The sequence below is a fragment of the Camarhynchus parvulus genome, chromosome 21 (genome assembly GCF_901933205.1).
Source record: "Camarhynchus parvulus chromosome 21, STF_HiC, whole genome shotgun sequence".
Taxonomy (NCBI): domain Eukaryota; kingdom Metazoa; phylum Chordata; class Aves; order Passeriformes; family Thraupidae; genus Camarhynchus; species Camarhynchus parvulus.
The window spans coordinates 5,385,327-5,401,893 of record NC_044591.1 but is presented as its reverse complement, the minus strand read 5'-3'; the positions used below and the strand labels follow the sequence as shown (position 1 = coordinate 5,401,893).

The window sequence follows — 16,567 nt, the reverse complement described above, 5'->3', positions numbered from 1 at the left end:
GGATTCCTTCCCTTTAAATCATTCAGGCTCAAGCACCGTCACTAATGTCGGGAGGAGTTGCAAGGCACACTTCTATTGTCCCAGCAAGAAATGTTATCAATGGGAGAAGAGTCTGGGAAAGGCAGAGAAATCCAAACCCACACAGCCTGCTGCTAATAACCCCTTTGTGGGGCTCTGCTGCTGTTGGGGCACCATGAACTCTGCGGCTTTTCCACCCAGGAAGGCTGAAACGGGCACGTTTCACCATCCAGGGGGGAAAGGGGTGACAAGGGCAGGGACAGAGGTTCATGCAGGGGTGGCTGCAGGAATGCTGGGCTGCAGCTCAGGCTATCCTGACGCTCTGATTTGTTGTATTCTGCCTCAGTTTCCTCTTTTGGGAAATGGGAGAGTGGTGCTGAGCTCTTCCACAGAGCCCTTTGGGAGCTGGGAACTGACCTGTGCCAGTGGTAAGAGGCAGGGATGGGGCTCACGTGGCCCGTGTGCTTTTCTGGCATCACCTGGGAGCACCTCAGGGTGTCACAGACATGTTTTATGGAAAATCCTTTCCTTAGGATTTTTTCTCCTGAGAGGCCTCAGAAACAAAATGTAAACAATGATTATCTGCTGCTGTGGAATGCAACAGGTGGATCTGTGATTGGTCTCATGTGGCTGTTTCTGATTAACGGCCAATCACAGTCCAGCAGTCCAGACTGTCTCAGTCACAAGCCTTTATCATTCCTTTTCTATTCTTAGCTAACCTTCTGATGAAATCCTTTCTTCTATTCTTTTAGTATAGTTTTCATATAATATATATAATAAAATAACAAATCAAACCTTCTGAAACACGGAGTCAACATTCTCATCTCTTCCCCCATCCTGAGACCCCTGCAGACACCACCACATCAGGGAGCAGAGTGGAGGAGCAGCAGTGCTGGGGGTTCTCAGAGATTCTCTTCTCCCTGTGTGTTGGGAGAAGTGCTGGGGAAGCTTTTATACCCAGGGAAATGGAGGGAGGTGAGGATGAAGCCAGCTCTGATCTCAGTTTCATGGGGAATGAGCTGGTGGCAGCAGTAACACTGCCGGAGTGCCAGGCAGACACACCTGGGGGGGAAATCCTTGGATTATTTTTGGATTATCTTTGGATGCTGTTCAAAATGCTGAACCCTGGTGAACTGCTGGGTCTGTGTGTCACTGCTGGGTGATCTGAGCTAATGGTGAAGGTTCACAGATTTCAGCACCACAAATCCCTGCAGTGTTGGCACATCCCTTCATCACCCTCATCTTCTCACAGCTTCCTCCCTGGAGGTTTTTTGGTCAAGGCGTGAAAAGACAAAGAACTACCTGTTTGAGGTGACCCCTGATTATCATCTGATAGTTCTCAATTGAGGATTCTGCTTCCTTTGGTGTCTCAGATGAAGATCCCTTCTCCCAGTCCTGCCCCTGCCCTTAACCCCAACTCCAGCCCTAATCCTGCCCCTCATGCTCTGCTCAGGGTCTTCAGTGACATGAAACATAGAAAATATAAAAATTGTTTGGCTGGAAGGAAATAGATAAAGAAATAACCATGAAAAACTTGTTATTCAGGACTGCCTTCTGTTCCCACAGGGAACTCTGCATGTGAGCCAGTGGAGTGGGAGTCGAGGGAAATCTGCCTCTTCCAGGGGAAAAGGTTATGTTGTTATTAGAACCGTTGTATGAAATATTCCATTAAATCTCATTAACATGCCATTATCCTGCCTCCTTGAGACATCAGAACCCACTCAAAAAGGGGTCTTAATACTGTAAAGCACATTCTTCACGGATTTAACCTTTTTTAATTAGTTTTTCTTCAGATCCAGAATGTTCAATACACTGCCTTTCCCAGGTGCACGAGTGAAGGAAAGTGGACTTTGATCATTAAGAAACATGTGAGACAACTTGATCTGCATTTTTAGGGTTGGTAGAGGCAAAAGCAATTTTCTATAGCTGCTTGTGTGGTGACCCCCAAGTAGCCACATAGTCCTTCTACAGTGAGCATCACAAATAATTAAAAATTAAGGAGAATTTATTATTTTTCTGCCCAGCTGAATTTCCCACAAGTCACCTCTCGGCACATTCAAGAGTGCACAAGGGGGATTTATTATTTCCTGGTATATTGACTCTGAAAGGTCTGGGGATTACAGCTGCTTTGCACATGAATGGCTGGAGTGTGTTGTACAAAAGGCATGGTCTGTGGGATAATGGGCTTGGATGTGGGAAAGAGCTGACCCTGGGGGAGAGCAGGCTGGTGCCTGATGGCAGGAATCAATTATGGCTCAAAGGAACACATTGCCCTGGGAGCAGGCTTGGCGGGAGCCACCACGGGCTGTGTTTATCACCCTCCTCCTTCCAAACCTGGAAAAAACACAACCAGGGGATGGATTCTGTCCTTCTGCTCCTTCCTGGGGCTGAGTGACTGAGGAGTTTGGAAATGCTGCCCTTCCCCATCTCTGGGATGGGGCTGAGGGATCTCCTGATTTTTTTAAGTTTTTCTAAGCCTTCTGATGTTTACATTCTTGTAACGAACTTTCTCACACACTTTATGTAAATAATTTATTGTTTTGCATTCTTTTGTGGAGGAGGAGGAATTTGATGGGCTGTTGGATAGTCCAGTGTCATTGGAGAGGTGGCACAGTCACTTTTGGGAATCTATAAATGTTGGAATCAGGAAATAAAAAGTCCCTTTTTACCTTGGAAAGAGCAGCGAGTCTGTGTTGTGTTTGGTGTCCTGTAGTGACAGATCTCCCATGTGCTGCTAGAGGGGTTTGAGGTTTCTCCCAACCCTCCTGGTGTTACGAAAATTAACCCACAAACACCAGAGGTTTATGTCCAAAAAGGAGACAGAGGAGTCCCTTTCTGGCTTTATTGGAATAAAGGGAGAGGCCATGGGGCATTCCCCTGGGATCTCTCCAATTTTTGGAGGACCCAGCCTCCTTTTTATCCCAATTTCCAAGGTACTTTCCCCATTTCTGAGGTACTTGAGAGGTTCAGACTTCCTGATCCCAAAGATTTCCCTCTAATGTACAGCCCTCCCTTTTTATTTTTAATTCTTATGGAATTGAATTCTTATGGAATTCTTATGGAATGGAATTTTTCCCCCATTGTTTCTTTCCTCTTTCAATGTCTAATTTCATTGATCAGCAAACCTAAAGTTTATTTGTAAAAGCAAATATCTTTTTCCATTCACCAATCAGTGGAATCCTTCCCATTGTTTCTTTTCTGTCCCAGTGCTAGTTTTATCTACCAGCTTGTTTGGAAAGACAAATCCACCATTCCTCTCAACTGGGAGCTCCCTGAAAGTCCCTGGAACTCCCCATCAGTCCCCTGCCCTGCCCAAGGAAGGACACAGCTTGTCACTGACAGTGCAGTGAGGGCAGCAAACAGAAGAAGCTGCTGGGTTCATGCACTTCTGTCACTGTTTGGTTTTGGATGGGTTTTTTGGGAGATGGTGGCATCCAGCCCTTACCATGGGCCCTGCACCTCTGTGGGTCTGGCAGTGCTGCCATCCTTCCAAATATCAAAATTTGGGCTCTGAGGAACCAAGAAATAGGCTAAACATCACAGAGGTTTAACAAAAACAGTTTGATGTTTCCCATAAAAATAAAAGCATTTTGATGGATTTTTTTTTCTGGATTTTGGATGGATAGAATTAATTTTCTCTCTTTATAGAATTATGAGGCTTGGACATGAAGTCCTGCTGAAGACCCTAAGCATTATGAATGTCCCAAGACTCAGCAAACAGTGCTGCCAAGCTTTTGGCACGGAGCAGGTGTCCTGCAGAGAGGACATTTCAGCAGAGCAGGTTGGGAATGGGGAGTGTGGCTCCTGAAGTCTGGCATTACTGTCAGGAACAGAGGGGAATGGTGCCAGGCAGGAGGATCCTGACAGCATCAGCAATTCATCCCATCTGCGTGGGGCAGATATCGGATCACTCAGAGGCCAGTGAGGGCAGTGGTGGGAGATAAGAGCCAGAGGCTTCCTGGGTGTCCCCTGAGCCTCCTTTGCTTGTCCCTGCCTTGGGAACAAATTGACAGCCTGAAGCTGGCTCTCCCTTATGCCCCAGTGGATTGCTCCTTTCCCCTTGAGCTCAGCCTGGGTTTTGGGGTGAGTTTTGGGGTGTAAGCTCCCACTGGAACCCATTGTCTTGTGCTTGGCAGCCCTCAGTCACCAGCTGCAGAGCCCAAAGTGCCCCAGGCCTCCTGTGAGGTCCTGCCCTGCCGGTCAGGAGGGTTCTGGAGACATCTTTGTGTGGTGGTGTTCACAGGGGTCCCAGGACGAGGGAAGAGATGAGAATCTTGACTCCATGTTTCAGAAGGCTGATTTGTTATTTTATGATATCTATTATATGAAAAGAAAATGATATATTAAAACTATATTGAAAGAATAGAAGAAAGAATTTCATCAGAAGGCTTGAAAGGAATAGAAAGGAGTGATAATAAAATCTTGTGACTGACCAGAGTCCGAGACAGTTGGACTGTGATTGGCCATTAATTAGAAACAACCACATGAGACCAATCACAGATGTACCTGTTGCATTCCGCAGCAGCAGATAACCATTGTTTACATTTAGTTTCTGAGGCCTCTCAGCTTCTCAGGAGGAAAATCCCAGCAAAAGGATTTTTCAGAAAATAAAATACATCCGTGACATCTTTGCCGCTCTCAGCTGGCAGCAGAATGAAGAGAGGGCGTCTGATAAAAGCAAGAAGGGTTTTCAGGAGATGGAAAAGCTGCCCCTGAGCCAGGCAAAGGACTGGCAGAGGGGCACACACCGGAGCTGCCAGGCCATGGGCAGGGTTGGGTGCTCTCATCTCCATCCCCAGGGCAAGACACATGTTCAGATTTCCTCATATTCGCTCAGGAGTCCATTCAGGGCATCCCTTCCCTGAGGAGCTCCAACCCCAGGATAACCATCCCTGCTGGAAACAGCCGAGCAGAATCCCATGGTGCTGACAGACAGACAGACTTGCCCAGGGACTAAGCACAGCTGCAGGGGTATGAATAAGCAAATGAAAACTTAGTTTACTTTCAGGAGAGATGGAGTTATTTTCTGTTGAACACAACAATAATTATTTCTTTGAATGGGGATTTGAGTTTATCTTCCTTTCCAGCTGTTTCATGGGCTTAGAAAAATTATATTAAATAACATTTTCAAAGCCCACTGCTGCACTTGGGGGCAAAGGAGAACTTTGGTATCTGCTTATCTGGGTGGTGCATGGCTGTGAGTGTGGTCCAGCCTGGAAATCCAATTCCTCCCACAAGCAAGGGAGCTGGCCCCATTCAGAGATGCCAAAGCTAATTAAAACAAAAGTTGGTGCTGAGCATTTTTGCAAACCAGATGTCTCAAACAACCTCTTGGCCATAGAAGCCTGCGACCTGTAGGCTGTTTGAAATCTTGAAATCTTGGTTTTTCTCCCCTCAGCCTCATTTTCCCTCCTTTGTAAAACCACTGTGCTAATAATACACCCTCACCCACGGAGGAGGGTCGCTGAGAATTCATTAGCTGGTATTTGTAAAGCACTTTGAAAATGCAAAGCCCAGTGCATTATTCCTACTCTTCTGGATGCTTTCCATGTTATTAAAATCAGGATTTCAGAAAGGCTTATCTGGGATCAAAACAGCATCCCTAAACTTGAAAGGAAGCAAGACTGTTAAACCATCAAGTGTCGCCTCCCCCTCCAGCCAGATGTTAAGCCCCAAAGAACTGAAGTGGCACAAGGAATTACTTTCCCAAGTTCCCCCAGCTGGGCTGACAGGCCTTGATCAATGGTTTTCTCCACGGCAAGGGCTATGCAGATGGTCTGCCCAGAGCAAGGTTTCTGTGCAGCACAAAGGGAAGTCAAACACCATTTCTAATTCAGCTTGTAGCATGGCACACTTCCTTTATCCTGAGCCTGAATGCCCTGAATGGGAGAGCAGTGTGGGAAACTGGAGGGAACTCCACACTCACCAGGGCTTGTGGGGGCTCTGAGACACCCCTGTCCTCAAACCACATCTGCCTGTGACAGCCAGGGGGGGGGAAAGGAGTGACAGATCGAAAAATCAGATTATGAAACCTGCACGGAGGGAAAGCAAACCACGAGGAAAAAGGAAAAAATTAAAAAAAAAAAAAAAGGGAAGGAAGTGGTGAAGGCAGACAGAAATTGCACCAGCCAAGCAGCAGGACAGGGAGGAAATGTAGGGAAGGGTTAGGAGGAAAAGCAGGGAGGAAATGACAGGGAAAGGAGCTGCAGAGCAGAATCTTGCTCATCCACCAAAGCCAATTGTCTCACTGGAGGTGGCAGAGGTGGGTCAGATTGCTCTGAGAATTCTGAGCCACATCCCCTGTTTGCCTCTTTTACCCCCCAATCTGTTTAATACATCCCAGGAAATGCAGCAGCCCAGGAAATGTGGAGCATGAGGGTATTGTGGGAGTTCTGTATGACCCATGTGGAGCTATGGGGGCTGAGAAAACTCAGCCAAGTTTTATACCAGGGGGAGAAAAGAAATGAGAAACAACAGATTTTATTCTCGTTTTGGTATTTGGCAGGAGAAAATTCAAATTTTGATAAATTCTGGGTAGGTGTGGAGGTAATTTGTATTTACAAGTATACAGAGATCAGAAATAGCTCCACAGGTAGGAAATCTTGCCCTGGCAGAGCAAATCTTGGAGTCCAAATTCTCTGTTGGCCTCAGTGCAGATCTCAGTAAGGCCCTTGGGACTGGACCCATTTTATTTCCCACCTGAGGATGCTCTGCAGGACTCAGCACTGGCTAAATATCCCAATTTTGCTGTTTTTCCTGTTCCCAGTTCATCTCTGCCCCTGCTCCCCTTTCTGAATGACTTACCAACACACAGCTGGGGAAGTTTGCTGGGGAAGTTTGCTGGGGAACTTTGCCTGCTCCTGCTCTGGAGTTTCCCACACCTTCCTTAACCACATTCCCTCCTGTCACAAAGGAAGTGTGCCCGACTACAAACCACATTAGCAACGGTGCTTGGCTCTGCTTTGTGTTCAGTGGGAAAGCCCTGCTCCCAAAAGGCCATCTGGGCAGCACGGGCTGCCAGGGCAGCAGTGGGAGCATCTCTCCAGACCTGGGAAAGCAGCAGCATCCTTAGGGCTTTCCAAAGGGCTAACATCTGGCAGGGATTCTGGGGCAAGGATGTTGTTGATGCCCTGTTTCAGATATCCAGATGTGTGGTGTTTGTGGGGTCCACAGGATGAGGTGAGAGATGAGAGTCTGACTCCATGCTCTCAGAAGGCTGATATAATATAATATAATATAATACAATATAATATAATACAATATAATATAATATAATATAATACAATATAATATAATATAATATAATATAATACAATATAATATAATATAATATAATACAATATAATATAATATAATACAATATAATATAATATAATATAATATAATATAATATAATATAATATAATATAATATAATATAATATAATATAATATAATATAATATAATATAATATAATACAATATAATATAATATAATATAATACAATATAATATAATATAATATAATACAATATAATATAATATAATACAATATAATATAATATAATATAATATAATATAATATAATATAATATAATATAATATAATATAATATAATATAATATAATATAATATAATATAATATAATATAATATAATATAATATAATATAATATAATATAATATAATACAATATAATATAATATAATATAATATAATATAATATAATATAATATAATACAATATAATATAATATAATATAATATAATATAATATAATATAATATAATATAATACAATATAATATAATATAATATAATATAATATAATACAATATAATATAATATAATATAATACAATATAATATAATATAATATAATATAATATAATATAATATAATATAATATAATATAATATAATATAATATAATATAATATAATATAATATAATATAATATAATATAATATAATATAATACAATATAATATAATACAATATAATATAATATAATATAATATAATATAATTATATATATAATATAATACAATATAATATAATATAATATAATATAATTATTTTAATGTAATGTAATGTTATGTTATATTTATTATATTATATTATATTAATATTATATTATATTATATTATATTATATTATATTATATATATTATAATATTATATTATATTATATTATATAATTATATTATATATTATATATATTATATTATAAATATATAATATACTATACTATAGTAAAAATATATACACTACATATATATACTACACGAAACTAATATATACATACTAAATATATATGCTAAATATATATACTATATATATAGTTTTTATACTATATATACCATATATATTTATATAAAAATCTATTTTATTTAGATATATTTTTATTTATATATATTAAATATATTTCTATTTATTAAATCTATTTTATTTATATATATTTAAATATAAATATATATTTATACTATATATACACTATACATATATATACTATATATATAATATATATAGTATATATATAGTAGTGTGTATACATTGTATATACAGCTTATATATATATACACTATATATATACACATTATAGAATACTATATATATACGAAATATATACTATACTAAAACTATACTAAAGAAAGAGAAAATTAAATTTTTAAAATTTTTTTTATTGGGCATTTGGACTCTGTGTTCAGCCTCCTCAGGTGCAGGTTCTGGGTCAGTTTGGATGCTGGTGGAGAGGAAATTCTGAGCACTGGGCCAGTGCAAAACCACTCCCAAGAGCAAGGAGGGTGAGGCTGACATGGCTGTTCCCATGGAATTAATGTTGTTTTTATCTAGGTGCTGAGTGGAGAGCAGCAAGAAGGAAACAGAAATTGTCTCTAATAAAACTGCCCTGCCCATCACAGGACTGGCACTTTTCTTTTTCCTGTGCTCAATTAACGAGCTGGAGAAACAAATCCCAACTCTGGAGTTTCTGTTTTAGGGAATCTCCCCTAGATGGATGCACAGAGGGCAGGATTGGTTTCAGAGGTGGCATCACAAAGGTGGAGGAATTAATGTTGTTTTTATCTGGGTGTTGAGTGGAAAGCAGCAAGAAGGAAACAGAAATTGTCTCTAATAAAACTGCCCTGCCCATCACAGGACTGGCACTTTTCTTCTTCCTGAGCTCAGTTAACGAGCTGGAGAAACGAGTCCCAGCTCTGGAGTTTCTGTTTCAGGGAATCTCTTGCACAGAGGGCAGGATTGGTTTCAGGGGTGGCATTACATGGGCTCAGAGATAATCCACAGGCTTTGAGGAGAACATGTGAAACGGTGTCACAAAAGCTTTCCCACAAGTTGACATAAAAGACCCTGAGCTCAACAGCTGCTGCTCTGTGCTGGGAGAGGGGAGCCCATTCAGGGCAGCACAATGGGGATGGAAAAGCAGAGCCTGGAAGAGGTCATTGGAGCCTTACCTGGTGCACCAATAATGAGCTGCAGAGGGAGGGAGAAATGTCCCTGTGCTCTCTGGGGGTGTGTGTTCTCATTAATGTGGCCACACACACATTAATGTAAAGGTGAGCACACCTACACGTATATTAATGTGAATACAACTGGTATTTACTCACTGCACTAAGAGCTCCACAAACATAAACCCTGACATTACCTATTGGATAAACTGCTGGCAGATTTGGTTCAAGTTTTCCTGCAGGAATCCCTGGCTGTGTTTTTATCAGCTCTCCCAGCTGCGGGCACCACCTGAGCACAGGCTGTGCGTCAAACACAGCAACTGGCCCAGGGGAGAATAATGAGGAATCAGGAATTTGATTTCTGATAAGTTTATGAGGATATAAATCTCTTCTGCACCCAGTTTTCCTTTGTTTATAGACTAAATGAAAATAATTAGAGTGAAATGTGTTTTGGGGAGGAAGCAAGAGGCAACATGTGACACTGAACTGATTCTGAAACAATCCCCAAACCTTCCCCACGAGTATTTGTCTTGCAGGTATTTGGAAACAGAAACATAAAGCGCTTATGAGAGTTTTCTAAAGGGCTGCATCAGGTTCTGAGGGAAGGGAATGTTAGGAAAATTAATCCCCAAACACCAGAGGTTTATGTCCAAAAAGGAGACAGAGGAGTCCCTTTCTGGCTTTATTCCAATAAATGGAGAGGCCATGGGGCATTCCCCTGGGGTCTCTCTAATTTTTGGAGGACCCAGCCTCCATTTTATCCCAATTTCCAGCCACATTTCCCTTCTCTCTTTCCCCATTTCTGAGGTACTTGAGAGGTTCAGACTTCCCAAAACACCTGATCCCAAAGATTTCCCTCAAATGTATAACCCCTCCCTTTTAATTTTTAATTCTGATGGAATTTAGGGGTTTTCCCCATTGTTTCCCTTTATTCGAATAAAGTAAAAGAACTCCTCTGTCTCCTTTTTGGACATAAACCTCTGGTGTTTGTGGATTAGTTTTCCTAACAGTTATAACCTAAAACTATATTGAACACACTACTTAAGAAAATTAATACAACATAACTTTCTAACACAACACATGTAATATTCATTTTAATATTTACAAAAAGCCAATCATAAACTGCGCATTTTTCACAATATTCACTTTAATATTTGCGAAAAGCCAATCATAAAATGCACATTTTTTGCATAACTTAAAACTATATTGAACACACTATTTAAGAAAATTAATACAGCATAACTTCCTAACATAACATATATGATATCCATTTTAATATTTGCAAAAAAACCCTATAATAAAATAGGCATTTTTCACAATATCTACTTTAATATTTGCAAAAAGCCAATCATAAATTATGCGTTTTCCACAAGATTCATTTTAATATTTGCGAAAAGCCAATCACAAAACACGCATTTTTCACAATATTAATTTTAATATTTGCAAAAAGACAATCATAAAATACGCATTTTTCACAACATTCACTTTAATATTTACAAAATTCCAATCACAAAATGCACATTTTTCAGAGCCAGGAGCTGCTGGCGTGTGCCTGGTGCCTGCTGCAGCGTGCGTCTGGAGCAGCAATCCCTCCATGGGCAGATGACCTTCCTCCTGCCTCTTCCTCCTCCTCCTCCTCCTCCTTCCTCCTGCGACCCCCGGGCTGCCCCTGGAATGCCATAGATCCTTGGCATTAGTCAGCAGCCTTTCCCAGCTCTTTCCCAGCTCCTGACACACACAGAACCGCGCTCGCGGCCTTCCGGGGAGCGCGCACTCCCCACCTGCTCATCTGGGAGAAGAAGGTCATTATCCCTGAGCTATTCAGTGCCACTGGAGCATGCAAGAATAGAGCTGCTTCTCCCTTTGTGCTGCCCCGTGGCAGGGATTGGCTGGGGAGTGTGGGAAACGCCACCGAGCCGCAGACCCACACGCTCAGGATGGATAAATACCGGCTGCAGGCAGCTCCCAGCAGCACGTTCCCTCCTGGATTCCACTCCAAATCCTCTCTCTGCTCAGGACAGATGGCTCCCAGCGCTGTTTTCCTGGAGCCCGACAACCTGCTGACACCAAAGGAGAAAAACAAAGTAAGTGCAGGCACAGCAGAGCTGTTTGCACCAGCTGAGACCTTGGCTCTGCTGAGGAGCGGTGGTGGGCAGCAAGCAGCCCTGGGGAGGGTCAGGGAGAGGATCCTTTAATCACAGGGCTCTTTCCCTTTGCTTTTTGCAGCTGAGGAAGCCAATGGAGGGTCAGGGAGAGGATTCTTTAATCACAGGGCTCTTTCCCTTTGCTTTTTGCAGCTGAGGAAGCCGGTGGTGGAGAAAATGCGCCGGGACCGCATTAACAGCAGCATCGAGCAGCTGAAGCTGCTCCTGGAGAAGGAGTTCCAGAGGCACCAGCCCAACTCCAAGCTGGAGAAAGCCGACATCCTGGAGATGACTGTCAGCTACCTGAAGCAGCAGAGCCAGCTGCAGATGAAGAGTAAGTGTTGGGTTTTCTTTCAGTCTCCATTTCACCGCAAATCTGTGACTGTTGTATGAATCTGGAGCCATGGACAGCTGTTCTAAACTATTTTTTCTTCCCTCTCCCTCTTTTCTTCCCTCCTCCAGCTGCAGGATCCTTCCATAAAAGCTCCCAGTTTGACTTCAGAGAGGGCTACTCCAGGTGTTTGCAAGAAGCTTTCTATTTCCTCTCTCTCCACAAAGTCCGAACTGAAACGCAGACCAAACTTTTAAGCCACTTCCAGAGGAGCCAGGCAGCTGCTCCAGAGGTCTCCTTCTGCCCTGGGAACGCCAGTGCCCTCAAACAAGTGTCTCCAAAGGACAGCAGCCCTCTCTGGAGGCCCTGGTAGTCAGGGGAGTCCTCACTGCACCGACCTGTGCCAGTCCAGAGGAAGGATCTGACTGCATCTGATAGTCCAGCTCTGATCCTCTCTCCTGTAGGGAATTTTATTTCCCCCCCGTGTTTTATTTATGTATGAGGGAATGCTGTGCTTTTGACTGTTTTTGGGACCCTCTGGCAAAAGCTGAGGCGTTCTGTTTAGTGTTGAAGCTGTGTAGGCGCTGGTGCAGTGCTGCCCAGGCAGGGGCAACGTCTTCAGAATGAAGGAGGGTGCTTGTAAATGTTACACTTGTGATGGACAGGAATTGCTGTAGGAGATTTTCTCTAATATTCCCAGTAAGAGCCATCAGCTTTGCTCTGGCTTGACTGACAACTCTGGTTGGCCCAGTCACTCTGGAGGATAAATTGATTCCCACTTGGTTAAAGTATTTCCCTCTGTTTGCTCATCAGTTGTGCAGCATCAAAAACGGGTTTGGTTTTGGTTTGGGTTTCTCCCCCATGGCCCTTTCATAGCCCTGTACATACAGTGTGAGGGATGACCAGGAGTTAGGAAACTATGTGGAATATTTCTACTATTTGATGCTTTTTTCAATTTAGAAAAAGAGTATGTTATTGCTTTATGTTAAAGAAAAGTAGTAGGTAACAGGCTTGATTTGTCAATGTTATACATTTTGGGTGTAAGCTATGCTTTTTTTAGCATTTTCATTATAATAATGATTTTTATCTGTATTGAGTGGTTGAATTCCTGGTGGATGATGTTTCTCCCAGTGCTGGGACTGCCCTATGGCTCACCTGCATACTGTGTATGCATCTCTGTGTGTGTAGAGAGCAATAAAATGCATTTGTGTGCAACTTCTGCGTGGGTCTCTCCATCTGAAGGATGTGCAGCTGCCTGCACCCCTGAAAAAGGCGGTCATTCTGAAGAAATGGGGTTTTTGTAAAGCTCAAAGAACTCCCATTCATGTTCACCCTGTATATTCTTGTGAATCCCACAGATTCCTGCAGAATCCTACCGAGCATTCCCTCAGCCCTGTCCCCAAAACCCTCACCTGAGCAGCAATGTCCTGCACCTGACTCCTATTTCCACACCATTTGTTCACAAACTCAGCACACTAAGCTGAGTTTTGAGGGGTGGGTTTTTGCCAGGTTTAGTGGGGTTTGTACCAGGATTTAAGGGCCTGGTTTTCTAGGCTTTGAGGGGTGAGTTTATGCCAGGTTTAGAGGGGCTTCTATCAGGATTTAAGGGCTTGGTTTGCCAGGCCTTGAGGGATGGTTTTTGCCAGGTTTAGTGGGGTTTGTAGCAGGATTTAAAGGGTCGGTTTTTACCAGGATTTGAGGGCTTGGTTTGTCAGGTTTTGAGGGGTTTGTACCAGGTTTTGAGGGCTTGGTTTCCCAGGTTTTGAGGGGTGGGTTTATGCCAGGTTTAGAGGGTTTTGTACCAGGTTTTGAGGGGTGAGTTCTTGCCAGGTTTAGAGGGGTTTGTACCAGGATTTAAGGGCTTGGTTTGCCAGGCTTTGAGGGCTTGGTTTGCCAGGCTTTGAGGGGTTTGTACCAGGTTTTGGGGGCTTGATTTGCCCAGGTTTTGAGGGGTGAGTTTATGCCAGGTTTAGTGGGGTTTGTACCAGGGCTTAAGGGCTTGGTTTGCCAGGTTTTGAGGGCTTGGTTTGCCAGGTTTTGAGGGGTGGGTTTTTGCCAGCTTTAGTGGGGTTTGTGCCAGGATTTGAGGGGTTGATTTGCCAGGTTTTGAGGGCAATTTAATTTTCTTAAGTAGCTTGTACCGGGTTTAGAGGGGCTGGCTTGCTGGGATTTGAGGGCTTTGTCAGGTTTTGCGGGGGCTGCCACAATTTAAGGGGTTTGTCAGGCTTTGAGGGGTTTTCTCACATCACACCTGAGGAGCAGAGCACTTCCCCAGCTCCACCTCTGACAGCAATCATGGAAATCCTCATCTCTGTGGTTCTGCTGGCTGGTGCAGCTGCCCTCACAAATATCTGGCAAAGGAGGAAAAGTTATGCGCCCCACAAGTATGAAGAACATCACTGTAAAGGGGTAGTTTTATAATGATATCCTGAAGAATGGTCTTAGTTCTCCAGCTGAAAATTCCCCTCCCTGATTGTTGGTGGGGCTGTTTCCTTGCCTTTGCAGCAGTGCAGGAGACAGAGGTACCTCTCTTTTTGGGTAATACATTAAAATCTGATTTGAGAGTGACCCAACAGTGGTTCTTGCTCTTAAGAGAGCAGTAGAAGCCTGGCTGTTAGAGCGGAAAGAGGAAGATTTGCTGCTAAAAGCTGATAAAATCTGGCTGTTCGTACTCTGTGTTTCCCTTTGACATGGTTTTGATGTTAATGAGGAGAAAGGAGATCAAAGAACTGCTCCTGTGCAGGAACTTGGTGAAGAAACCAGGACTGAATTGGACATTGTCTGAACTGTGACACACAATGGAGATGGTTAAAAAACCCAAGGTTTTTTAAATTTTTTTTCCTAAATCATCATGAAGAGAAAGGCAGCTTGGAAATGAAAAGGAGGGTTTGCAAAGGAGTTCATGAAACAGCCCAGTGGCATCTTGTGAAGCATCAAAGTTGGCAACAGCTGAGTGATCAAGGCTCTGGGAGTGTCACAGGGGATGGAAACTCTTCCTTTTACATCCCCTTCAGGAGCAGTGGGCTGTGTGGAATGCCTGGACTTTTCTTCTTGCCCCATGGGCAGTTGACACTTGGTATGCATTAATTATTCCGCTTGTTGTTTGCTGGTGGGAAAAAACCTGGCTTTTTAATTTTTTCCCCATTTTAAACATTCTACATAATACGCAATGCAGTTTCCAAATGGATTTTTGTACAGATTTTTTTTCAGTTTTTAGGAGAAAAGAAAGGAATTGTACACAGCAATTCCATGTAAAACAAAAAAAAAAATTCCTTTGTGCCAAGCAAAGCTTTAGAAAAGAAAGTTAACATCCTCTGTGTCCACTGTGTCTAAAAAGGAAGTTTTTACTGAAGAGAACACATTCTCTTTCTGGAGAGAGAATGTAAGTTCTTCTTACTGAAGAATTTTGTACCTGCAGAAAGGAAACTCTGAGTTATGTGGCTGTTGGCTTTACCTTAAGGAAAAGGGTTATTCTGAATGTTTTTAAGGAAGAATTTGGTGAGGATAGAAATGCTTTAGTTGTCAGAATTGTCTATAAAATGAGATGTGGAAGAATCTGGAGAGGCCCTGAATGGGAGCGCTGGGACATCTGGAAGGTGACATCCACATGACCGTGAGGAGTGGAAAAAATGGGAAATGTTGGACTTTTTCTCAAGGAAAATATAACAGACAACTTCTTTATTTATTTTTTTTTAATTTTACAGTGTTAGCTTTTTCAGCAGAATTGGGTGTTTTTGCAGAGTAAGGTGATGTTTCAGAAACTCTGTGGTTTATAGGAAGTGCTGTGCAAAATCCCAGCTGCTGTAGGGAGCTCTGCACAGCCAGGGACAGAGGTGCAGCATCCACCAGGATCAGCAATCCACCAACTAAAAATGAATTTTTTTTTTTGCAGGATTTGACGTCTGCACCAGCTGGGGTTTGATGGAGCTGGAAGCTGCTCCTGTTGGATGGGAATTTTGGTCTTTTAGGAGCTGGAGCAGGATTTGTCACCAGGTGGCAGCATGGGAGAGGGAAAGGCTTCGGATTCCTTCTGGGAAACATCAGGATCTTCTTTTCCTCCGCATGTAATAAAGCTTCTTCTCGCTGTCTACGATTTAAAGTGCAGCAAAACACCTGTGGGTGCAGAACTTCGCAGAGGGCTGAAGCATTTTGTGATTGTGGGAAGGTGACGCAGTGGTCAGTAGGAATTCAGGGCCATTTCTCTCATCTCCAGTTTGCGTGTGGGCGCAGCACCAGGGCCAGGGGGGCTGCAAGGGGAGGCTGGAGCTCCTGCCCTTAGCCCTGACACAAGCTGGGAAGTGTTCTGCAGGTGGGAGATGGGATAAACTTACATGAAAAAATGGAGGAACTCCCATGTGCTGTGATGGTCCCTCGGAATTAACCCTCCCAGGCACATTTTAGTTATCCTTTAGCAGCTGCATGTGCCAGAACCTTTAACAGCCCATCTCCAGGGCTCAGTGATTTTGCAGAGTCACACAGGCAATTACTGCCTTGCTGTCAAGCGATTCCTATGCTAAAAAGAAAAGCATTTACTGGAATAATATTCAAAACTCACTATTAAATACTGGAGTTTAAGATATTCTCATTATAGTAGGATGCTTACCTAGGAAAGCCCCCCATATTCTTCACAGGGAA

General features: G+C 42.7%; 1 protein-coding gene across 1 annotated transcript; it reads left to right on the top strand.

The window, feature by feature from the left end:
* Window positions 1-11,410: 11,410 nt before the first annotated feature.
* Window positions 11,411-13,147, top strand: HES5 (hes family bHLH transcription factor 5). Its single transcript, XM_030963819.1, has 3 exons — window positions 11,411-11,541; window positions 11,755-11,935; window positions 12,064-13,147. Exons 1-3 carry the CDS (start codon window positions 11,479-11,481, stop codon window positions 12,303-12,305), a joined length of 486 nt encoding a protein of 161 aa, XP_030819679.1. The 5' UTR covers window positions 11,411-11,478; the 3' UTR covers window positions 12,306-13,147.
* The last annotated feature ends 3,420 nt before the right edge of the window (window positions 13,148-16,567 follow it).

Coding starts and splice junctions, on each gene's coding strand:
- HES5 (XM_030963819.1), top strand. CDS start 11,479: ATGGCTCCCAGCGCTGTTTTCCTGGAGCCCGACAACCTGCTGACACCA. Junction 11,542..11,754: donor CACCAAAGGAGAAAAACAAA/GTAAGTGCAGGC, acceptor TGCTTTTTGCAG/CTGAGGAAGCCGGTGGTGGA. Junction 11,936..12,063: donor GAGCCAGCTGCAGATGAAGA/GTAAGTGTTGGG, acceptor TCCCTCCTCCAG/CTGCAGGATCCTTCCATAAA.